General features: G+C 33.4%; 1 protein-coding gene and 1 non-coding gene across 3 annotated transcripts in view; one reads left to right on the forward strand and one right to left on the reverse strand.

Moving 5' to 3' along the window:
- Nucleotides 1–455: 455 nt before the first annotated feature.
- Nucleotides 456–6,517, reverse strand: LOC101311666. Its single transcript, XM_004298251.1, has 6 exons — nucleotides 6,358–6,517; nucleotides 6,017–6,178; nucleotides 5,814–5,933; nucleotides 5,523–5,585; nucleotides 5,314–5,443; nucleotides 456–597 (listed from the first exon to the last, which is right to left on the reverse strand). Exons 1-6 carry the CDS (start codon nucleotides 6,515–6,517, stop codon nucleotides 522–524), a joined length of 711 nt encoding a protein of 236 aa, XP_004298299.1. The 3' UTR covers nucleotides 456–521.
- Nucleotides 6,518–8,856: 2,339 nt separating this feature from the next.
- LOC101303605 overlaps nucleotides 8,857–11,212 on the forward strand; it is a 3,811-nt gene continuing 1,455 nt past the window's right edge. The window contains exons 1-2 of one of the 2 annotated variants that reach the window (XR_184514.1): nucleotides 8,857–10,127; nucleotides 11,078–11,212. This is a non-coding gene — a transcript (uncharacterized LOC101303605). The remainder of the gene's footprint in view (nucleotides 10,128–11,077) is intronic. The other variant, XR_184515.1, reaches the window with a different exon arrangement.

Genomic DNA, 11,212 nt, shown 5'->3' on the forward strand with positions numbered 1-11,212 from the left:
GTGCGTTGCTGCGGGTATGGATCTCGAGTTATTGATGAGCAATGATAGCATAATTGTTACATCATTGTTTTGATGTTTTAAGTGAAGTGTCAATGATAGCATAATTGGGAATGACTTACGTACAAATAATTGATTGTATGAAAAAGTTGTTACAACCTATCTTATGCACACCAAAATAATTACAACTTGAATGTTTACAGTCGATTATACTTGCAATAAGAATTAATGGTTGCCTTGTAAAAGAGCATGAGCAATGCCATTTGCTTCTGCTTTGTTTTCAGCTTACTTTTGCCTCTTTCATCTCTAAATCTGATCTATGGTTGCTTTGTAAAAGAACATGAGCAATGCCATTTGCTTCTATTTTGTTTCCAGCTTACTTTTGCCTCTTTCATCTCTAAATCTGATCTTCCATATATTTTTTTCATTAACCCGCAACTCACATGTATACAAAAAAAGTGTACTTGCTGGTCCACCTATGAGTATGGCCGAGGCTGAATGGTCTTCATCCTTAAGATGAACCTCTATCTTATACTTGTGCAGTAACAACACACAATATGAATCAGAATCAGTTCGTTCAAAATAGAGATGAACCGAAGCCTGCATATGATTAAAAAAAAAAACACCCTAAGCATATGAAAAAAAGAATGTAGTTGTTTAAGCTAAAGCAAGTTCAGTTCATACAATAAGCATTAGTTAAATGATGACACTTTCCTACCAATTTCAAAGTATTCGTTATGGCTTATTGAAATGAACTATTTGGCGGGCTTTTCATCAATTCTAAATAGCTCATTATCTCATTGCTCATCAATAACCCCAGTACCATTATTTTTAGAATTTTGCTTAGTCTCATAATCCTGACAATTATATTGATCTCTCCTCTTTTTCCTTCCTACCTTAGTGGTTGATGATCAAAATCAGAATTTTTGTATCAAATCTGAAATTCCAAATCGCAAATGTTATATCAAATAGAGCAGATAAAGATTTAGAAGCCATACATGTGAGTGCTGATTACTGTGATGGAGCAAAGAAGAAGACTTTAAAGCCACCAATGACTGATTTCTTTTGAAAGAAAGAAAGATGATGAAGAGACTCATATTGAGGAGAGAACATCGACGATCTATGGAAAAGAGCTAGAGAGGAAAAATCTATTCACCGCAAAGATATTTATGCTTGTATTATTGTATTTTTTGGTGGAGCAAGAATTTGAGAGAATTTGGTCATAAATCTTGTAGAACATCTTTGAATACTATGTTTTTTGTGTATTTATTTAGGATATCATCGTTATTATATATTAGAATTTTCAAATGATCTTTTGACGTAGCTCTTGATAATGCCACATAAAGTTGTCCATGAGAAAAAATTGGTTCAGAAAGATATACACCAACCTGATTCAATGATTGACCTTGACTTTTATTTATAGTCATTGCATAGCATGGTTTTATTAGAAACTGACGTCGTTTAAATACAAATGGCCATTTGTGTTCAGTTGCTGATAAAATAATTCTTGGTAGAAAAATCTTTTGTCCAACATTGTTACCTGTTAGTATTTTTGCTTCTATTAATTTATCAAATAATTTTGTCACTATTAGTCTTGTGCCATTGCATAAGCCAGACATTTGATTTATGTTTCTTAGTAACATTATCGGCATGCCGACTTTTAAAACTAATTCATGTGTTGGTAATCCACTAAACTCAAGCTGATTTATATATTCTGTTGGATATAAAAGATTAATGTTTTCATTGTTACCAGAATCTGCTGAGATTGTGTCTGAACTATAATATATAGTTTTATCACCAGGTACTAAGTTTATAGCGTAATTATTTATACTATAAGCAGTTGAGTTTCGTGGTGTAACAATTGCGCGTTCTTTTAAATAATCAATGTTATTGTAGTTCATATCAAAATTAGGATAAGTGGCCAAAAAAATAGATTCTATAGGATTTGTATAAGAACTTAATAGTAAATCTTTTGGAATTTCGATCCAAGACGTGTCCTTATCATCTGTATGTTGAATTGATGGCACACGTCCTTCGCCAATTTGTGACATCCAATTTGCAAAATCTGAATTTTTTTTCTTTTCATCTTCAGTCAAACCACTCTTTAATAATCTCATATTTTCTGTCAAATTAAATATATTAAATGATGACCAAAGTTTGGATTTGTTCAAAGAAGCTTGAATTATTTTCTCTTTAGTTCCTCCTTTGATAACCGGTAATATTTGTCTGAAATCTCCGCCCAGCAAGATTGGTTTTCCGCCAAATGGTTCATCAATTTGTGTGCCTTTAGAGTGTGACATAATATCTTGGAGGGATTTATCTAATGATTCAAAACAATATTTGTTACACATTGGGGCTTCGTCCCATATGATTAAATCTGTCTTTTCTAAAAGTTTTGCAAGATGAGTTCCTTTTCGAATTGGACATATTGTTTCATCAGTAACATTAAGTGGTATCTTGAATCTAGAATGTGCAGTTCTACCATTAGGAAGTAACAACGATGCATTACCGGATGAAGCTACAGTTACAACTATTTTTCCTTCAGCTCTTAATTTGCAAGTTATTGTATGCCATAAAAATGTTTTTCCAGTTCCACCACTTCCGTGAACAAAAAAGGTTCCAGATTTCTTTTCTTCAACAACTTTTATAACATGATCATACACAATTCTTTGACAGTTGTTTAATTTAGTTATAAAAGTTTCATGCTGATGTTTTAACAGGTGTAAATCATAATTGAGTTCTTCTTTTAACAGTCTGTTGTTAAGCTCTGCTATTTTATTTTCATCTAGCATTGGCAATCCAAAATTTTTTAACGAATTGGATGACATGTTAAATATTTTTTCCAATTCATATAAAAGGCTGTTTTTCAATTCAGATTCAGGTATGATTAAATCTGGATTTCTCATTTCTATTCGAACTTTATGTATAATATCTTCGCACATGTTTAACCAATATGAGTCGAATAATTTTTGTGGGTTAGCGACTTCACAAAAAATAATAATTGTTGCAAATAATTGACGCAATTCAGATGCTGAAGCAAAATGCATGGAATTTGTTAAGGCATCACACCATTCTTTATCGTCTCCAAGCAAACCCAAAGCTCGGCATACTTCTTGATAAGAAGAGTATAGAATTCCGTTAATTGTTTTAATCTCATCATAATTTCTACAGCCTTTTTGAATGTTTAATAGCATTCTCATGTAATATACCTCACCTCTTACGGGGTGGACATGTTGCATTCTACCAATAGTTTTATATCTTTTTCTTGGCATCCATTCTTTATTTTTGTTATCCCAAACAAATTTGGTAGGAAATTCAGCGTAAGTTAATTGTCTTGCTTCATCAGATTTCTTATTTATTTCAAACCAACTGGTTAAAGTAGTATGATCATTGCTATAATATTTAATAACTGAATCAAGAGAAGCAGATCCTTTAAAGACAATATTTTCTTCTGAAGGTAGATGAACAACTAAGTATTGCACAGCAGGATATCTAGAATGAATAGAATATTCAAACAATCTCCATACAGATTCATGAGGACTTAAATAGCGACAATTAAGATATGTTTGAATCTCATCATTTTTATCCTCGTTTAGTAAAATTCGAGCTCGGTCTGGACCTTTATTGATGTATTTGAACAAATATTTGATTAACATTGATTGCGAACACGATTCAACATTAATATGAGCATTGTATCTTAGTAATAACTTAGAGTTGTAAGGCATAACAAAATTGTTTCCAATATAAACTTTATCTTTTAATACAAATTTGTTATTGTCGTCGCGTCTTCTGTATATAGGTGGTTTAATTCCCACAAATATGGTATTAATATTATAAGGCTTTGGGTAAAATTTGGAACATTTTCCATCATGCATACAAGGAGCGTTTAAATTAATTGGTCCGCAAGGCCCATGAATCATGAACTGACTAACAATTTCAAAGAGATGTGGATCTGAATTTTTATCAGGGAGTTCAGCAGAAATAAGAGTCTATGTCGTTTGCTGTATAACATTTGTAATTCTTTTTCAACCAAAATAACATGTGAGAATGAGGTAGTCCTCTTTTTTGAAACTCAATTGTGCATACATTGGCCTCTACTTCACCAAATGGTTCTCCTGATTTAATGTATGCAATCATATCTTCTAATTTTAACTGAAAAATTCTTGAAGCTATATCTGGTCTATCTTCTTGCTTGTATCCATGATTGTTTTGAAAATATCTTATTATCTCAGGCCATTTAGGATTGCAAGTAAAAGTTATAAACAAATCTGGATTACCATATTGTCTACAAATTGCCATTGCATCTTGGTAATTGTTAATCATATTTCGAGGACTACCTGTATGAGAGCTTGGAAGAATAATTCTCTGTCCTAAATCACGACTTTCAGTAATTCCAGATGAAGAAGCAGCAAATACATCCATTTTCTTTTCAATTCTGTAATCATCGTTGTGTTTTCTAATATAATCTAACTCATTCTCTTCAACAGTTGCATAGGCATCAACTAAATATTGTTGCAATAATCTTCCACCTCTTAAAAGAGTGCTCTTTTGGTTACTTCTATCGTGAATTTGGTATGTAATGAAATTACGCATTGTCATTCTTTTTCTATTACAACTGTCATTTCTAGAAGTTTGATGTAAATATAAGCTAATCTTGTATCCATCTTCTCCGTAAGGGAAAAGTATAGGGTATTGCAACGACATATATTTTGGATGTATTTTAGAGATTCGTTTCAAACGGTTGTCATTAGACTGAACAACAATATCTTTGTTGGAATTGAATTCTCCGATATCACCGACAATTAGACCACCTATTTCTTCATTTGTTGGTTCATATTGTTTGCTATCAAATGGTTGGCGACTTAGCATGGTCATATTGAATGAAGGTAAAGAATTATCTTCAAATTTATCTCTGAAGCTTCAAAATATCTTTGTTAGCTCATTGATCTCATCAAACATTTGAATAAGTCCACTTACGATATCAGGATCAATTCTTTGTTTTTTGTTTGGACGCATAGCATTATACGATTTGATATTTCGTTTTGAGTATCATAGACATACAACTGTGCATATTTAGGTGATTCACCATCAGGTGGTAAAACAGAATCCATTAAATGATGCACTTGTCCGCATATTTTAAAAACATAAAGTCCAGATGTTTTGTTTATATCTTTATCAATTTTTGCACCCATTGAAGTGAAAGTAAACATCGAGTTATACACACGTATATTTTCTCGAAAATGTATACTTTTTGCACCATTATTTGAATCTAATAGATATTCAAGAAACGGTGGAGTCGGATTTGATGGTTCTAACCTCACTTGTCCTCCTTTACAACAACCGGTGTAGACTTCACGTGTATTCCTCTCATCTCGCCAATAATAGGCATTGCAATGATTACATTGAAGGGTATTGTCGCTGAAATCTTTGTACTCAATAATGATACCTGCAATTGCAATCAGCTTCATTTAGATTGACCATATATTCATTTTTCAAAAAATAAACTTACAATTAAACGTGCTAACCTTGTTTCTGCCTTTGATAATTTGCTTGACCAAATGAACACAAATTGTCAGGGGCATTTTCGACTGCAATTTATAATAAGATGAACATTTATGTAAATAGCTATGTTGATAAATTGGTGGAAGCGTTGTATAGAATGAGCCTAACATCCCATCTGAATTTCTACAATCTAACAATACATAAAGACATGGTAAACGTTAGGTCAATGTTTATGAATTCCTCATTCTTATTTAATGTATTTTCATGAATCAATGTTTTTTTAGTTTCTATTACGCTTAACAGAGATTGATTACCTCTTTCTTCAGGACTGATCATTCTGTCATCCAATTGTCCTGATACATTATGCTCATCTTCAAAAGGTTTGGAAGCAACTATATTTTTTATTGATGACCTTCGACTTCCAAGCTCCATACCTACAAAATATATCATAAATGAATAGGTAAATCATTTCAATAACTATTGTGTTCTTTCAATTTCTATTAAGTTCTTAACTTACTGTGATTATCACTTCCTCCAAGGTTGCTCTTTCTCTCAGATAATCGTCCTAATCTATTTTCATCTTCATTTCCAGAAGTTTTAGAAACATATAATGCCTCTTCGTTATTCAAATTCTGAAAAAATCTTCTTCTTGAGGACATCCGGCGTCCAAGCTGGACATCTGCAAAGTGCGTCATTACTCAATAATTAACAATCACAGATGAAACTAATGAAGATAAACATTCATGTCAATAACTTTGTTAATTGATTCATGTTCTTTAACTACTTATTTATTCTTATTGTCACGAAATGTATTTCTATAAATTGGTTTTCTTTCAATTTATATTATGCTCGACATACTGTCATCAGCAGTTTCTTGAAGGTTGTTCATTCCGCCATCCAATTGTTGCAATGCTTCTGTATGTTCATGTCCGAAATTTACAGGATTTGCAGATGTTGCTATGTTGTCCAAATCCTGAAAAATTCTTTTTCTTGATGATGTTTGCTTTCGACGCGGCATATCTGTGAAATGTATCATAATCCAGGAATTAATTATAATTAAGAAGAGGTCTGAAACACATCGTAGTTCATAATTCAATCAGGATTTTGTTGATGAAACTGAAAGTCACTTGCATATATAATACTATGAGGATCACAATGGGAAGATGAATTTGTTAAAAGTACAACCATAAAAGTTCTATCTCTAGCTACAGAAAACATAGTTCAATAATGATAAGCAAAAAGAAAAATAAAAAATTAAAACAGAAAATGCATGTTGTTACCTAGCTCAAGTCCAATCAGTCTCTAAACGTATACTCTTGTAGGAGATCACCACTCTCAATCTAATCTAATGACTCCCTGCAGAGCAAAATAGTTGATCATCATAACGTTCACAGTACTAAAATACATACTTGGAAATGGATAAGATATAGCAATGAACTCAAACTCTTTTTTTGATACTATAGTCATATACTGTATACATGTATGAAGGTCCCTTACCCTAAGAATCTTGCGGGACCGTTCTGAATCTGATACTCAGAGATAAGAGTTTGGTTTTAGATCATTCACTAAACTTATATAAACATCCCATTTAAGATCAAATTTATGTAGTAGTACTGTAATCCTATATCAAAACACACCAATGAAGCCAATTTTCTTCTTAATCGTCTCTCTCCTTCTCCTTCCTCTCTTGGCCTCATGCTCAGAGCAAAAGGTTGATACATACATAGTCTTCTGGTTATAGATAGTTATAAAGAGACAAAACTTGAATTGGGGAAAAAAAACCCAGTCAGCTAAAATCTATTAAATGTACTAACATGATAAGAACTGATTAGGAACAAAAATATATTCTTATAAATGTCAATGAAATTGATGTACATATACATGTACGTAGCCAAACCAAATACAAAATATGGAAAGGTATATACTGTATATAGAAGAAAACGGATCAAAACTAAATTTGGAAGAGGCTAACTGCTTTTCACCTGTCAAACCCTTTGAAGTTAAATATTCACTGTTCCTGTAATGCAACTAAGACCAATTTGGAGTCACCGCACCTTGCCCAGCAAATCAACCTGTAAGAAGTGTTTATTAGTAATGTAAGAATAACTTTCGTATTCAAATTTTCAACACAAAGAATATAAGAGCATCTACAATGGAAACTCTAATCAATTAACAACCTTTAATAATTATCCTATATCTTGTGTATTTGCAGCTTAAAAACCCAGAATCTCAAATCACACAATTAAATACACCACCTAACAAATGATCAAAAGGAAGCTACTTTCCATTACCAACATCGAAACTCACATCAATACAAACACAATCACTACCAGACTCAAAGAAACCAATCACAAAAACCCAATTCACACCACCAACTGAACACAAACCAAATTGTCTCAAAAAGCATTAAAGACTCAAACTTTAAGCAATCAAAAAATGCGAACAAAAAAAAAAAAAAAAAAAAAACGAATCTGGGTATCAACCAAAAGAGTGAGAGAGGCATTGACCTTCGTCGGTTAGCTCAGTTTCCAGATCAGTTGCCGATCAGCAAGATAGAAGAAGAGGATCAATCTTTAACGCGGTGAAGTTTGTGACAGAGATCACTCTGAAAGCTTGAACAGGATCAATCTGAAAGCTTGAAGAGAGAGCTGTGGAGAAAAAGGAAAAGAATCTGGCAAAAGGGACAGTTATGGAACGATGAGGTCGGTTATGGAGAAAAGGAAAAAGTATCTGGCAGAGAGAGTGAGAGAGAACGATGAGGTCTTGAAGTTTCAAGAATGAGAGCGAGATAAAACGATAGATTATGTGAAGTTTCACTTCATTGTCTTGTTGGACCGAGACCAATAAATTATGTGTTGCCAAAGCCCAAATCAACAGACAAAGACAATCAACGCCCTAATCCAGTAATCCCCTTTAACCTCAAAGGACACTGTTCCGAAAACAGTAATATCCGCTGACGTCATCTCAACAAATATATATATGGTGTAATTTTTCGTGCACTGTTTTTAAACTGTTCACAATTACTGTTTACGTGAACAGTTTGGGCTTCAGTATTGGGCTTGTATTGGGCTGTTGGTTTGTTGAAAGGCCTTACTTATCCTTTCGTATATGAAAGGCTGAAGCCAGATTAAGCCAGATTTTCTTCGGTCAATCTTGAAGCTTCCAGACTCAGCCGCCCTCAAGACTCTTAAAAACAATCACAAACGAACCTCACCGCTCTCAAGACTCTTAAGAACAATCACAATTTCGGTGCTGATCAAGATAAAGAACAAGACCTGGTAAGTTTATATAGTTGCAAAGTCAATCTGACTATTAAACTTATTCACCTACCGATCACCCAGTCTCTATAACATTGAAGAATCGTATTGATCTGTCATCACTTTCTTTCATGATTCATTCATTCAATTTTTGATTAGGTTTTTCGTTTTTCCTTGATTTCAACTGATTCGGGCTTTGTCTCTTTGCAATCCGAGACATCAAGGATCGATTCCATCGGTTTCAACTTTCAAGTCTGATCTGAGATTCCCTTGCATCTTCCACTGAATTTGACAACGATCGAGGTAAGATAAAGTTTTGATCGAGGTGATATGCTTTTGCGTTTTGATTACAGTCCAATCGTACTTTGGTTTTAGAATGTTTGGTCTTTGATATAGTGAGACTTATTTATTAATAGAGATGTTCAACCAAGTAGTTTACAATTCATGGTTCTAAGATGAATAAAACTATTATTATTTGACAAACTTACTTGCATTATCACTTGAGGTTCATTTCTTTTCTTAATTCTACAAGCTACGGTTTCATTGTGATGAACATGGAAACATTTTTTTATTTTACTTTTGACATAGGTATCAGAATTTACGTTTCTCATATGCTATTATGACTGATTTTGTTTTGAATTTGTTTATATATATGTTCGTTAGGGTTCTGTTAGATTCCATCTTGAATCCTTGAGAATAGACTAACCTATAGCATTTGATATTAGAAAATTTCATTAAAGTCACATTTTCAACATTTTTTTCTACACAAGTCCACCATAATCTTTTTACCCATATAAGTCCACTTTTAAGGGTAAGTCTGTCACTTCGTTTTTATGATGTTCCTAAAATACCCCTTTTCCCTAAAAATCAGTTTCTCTCTTCTAGTCTCTCTTCATTCTTTTTAGATGGCTCGTTTTCACTTTCCTCTCTTCATCTTCCTCCTCCCTTTCTTCTCCAAGCTTGAATCTGCGGCCATGGCGGCGTCTTAGGCCAACAGCGACTAGAAGATGATGCTCGACGCCGCTGGATAGACGACGACGACGTCTCGACCTCAACGTTGCTGGCTCGACCTCAACATCGCCAGATCGACAACAAAGACGCTCGGATCTTGACGCCGCTAGATCGACGACGACGTTTTCGGATCAAAGTTGACGCCTTGATCTCGATGTTGCCAGATCGATGGCGACGACGCCTAGATCTCGACGCCGCTGGATCGTTGACGTCGTATCGGCTCCGTCGTCTCTCATACATCAACAACGCTCGGCCCAGACTCATCATCAGCTGTGGTCGGAGTCGGGAGCTCCTCATCTATCTCTTCTCTGCTTCAATTTCTTCGCCAGACTCCTCCTCATTATCTCTTCCCATTTTTAAGTAAGCATTCCTCTTTGCTTCAATTTTTGTTCTTTATTGTGCTTCAATTTCTCGCATTAGCAGAAGAAAAGCTTCTTCTGAAATTGTATCTAAATATATTATAGTTTGAACCCTTGTTACTAGAGTTGTATTACTTAATACTAAGAATAGTTTCATTCTTGTTTCAATGTTTAAATAAGGATAGTGTTTATTTTAGATGGTGATAACATTGTGGTTCAATCTCATGTTTTAATTTTGTGTTTAGTGTTAAGTATATTAGAATAGTTGTTTTCCATAACTGTTGCAGTCTATTTATGCTACTAAGATAGTAAACTTATGCGTCTGTGGTAGTATCTATGCCAATATTGTTTTTGTTAGTGCTATATGCTCATTATGCAAGTGCAGTAGCATTCTATAACGTCTACAGTATTTTTCTTTTATTCTAATAGTATCTTTATGTAACTGTGATGGTATCTTAGTATGCTGGTATCAAATTCACATTTTTGCGGCATTTTAAAGTTAATTTGAGTCTTTGCTGCTTTATTCTATGGAAATATTGCTAAATTTTGTGGTGAATTGGCCTATGATCGGGTACCTCATTCTTTTTCTTCCTTTTATTTCTCATGATTGCTAGTTTTGGTTTTGTTTTGTTTTTTTTTACGCCTGTTTGGTAGTAGCTTTACATGTCAGTGATAATATTTTTCTATATCAGTGATAATATTATTTTATCTCAATGATAGTATCTTTCTTTGTCAATATATTTTCAACATGAAGTCAGTAGCTTTCTCATTGTGTGATAGTATCTTTTCAACATACAAGTAGTATCTTTTCAACATATGGGTAGTATATTTTTATCTATATGGTAGTATCTTTTCAACATGATGTCAATCTTCTATTTTCATGTCAAATACTAATATTATGTCGTTTTCATGTCAATTACTAATATTATGTCGTCGTTTGTGTGCTTGCAGAGTTCTTTGCCTTATAATTGTGATAGTAGCTTTCGAAAATCATGTGAATTTGGATATTGAAGCCTCTCTTAACCAAGAGATCATTCTACTAACCAAGAAATATGTGAAATGAAGTCGTCTGTTAATCGAGGATGG

This window comes from Fragaria vesca, linkage group LG4 (assembly GCF_000184155.1).
Source record: "Fragaria vesca subsp. vesca linkage group LG4, FraVesHawaii_1.0, whole genome shotgun sequence".
Lineage (NCBI taxonomy): Eukaryota > Viridiplantae > Streptophyta > Magnoliopsida > Rosales > Rosaceae > Fragaria > Fragaria vesca.

Excerpts from the sequence above, each read along its gene's own strand:
- LOC101311666 (XM_004298251.1), bottom strand. The coding sequence starts at position 6,517 with ATGCCGCGTCGAAAGCAAACATCATCAAGAAAAAGAATTTTTCAGGAT. Across the intron at positions 6,179-6,357 it reads TCAAGAAACTGCTGATGACA|ATGTCCAGCTTGGACGCCGG; the intron begins GTATGTCGAGCA and ends CGCACTTTGCAG. Across the intron at positions 5,586-5,813 it reads GATCAGTCCTGAAGAAAGAG|TCGAAAATGCCCCTGACAAT; the intron begins GTAATCAATCTC and ends TATAAATTGCAG.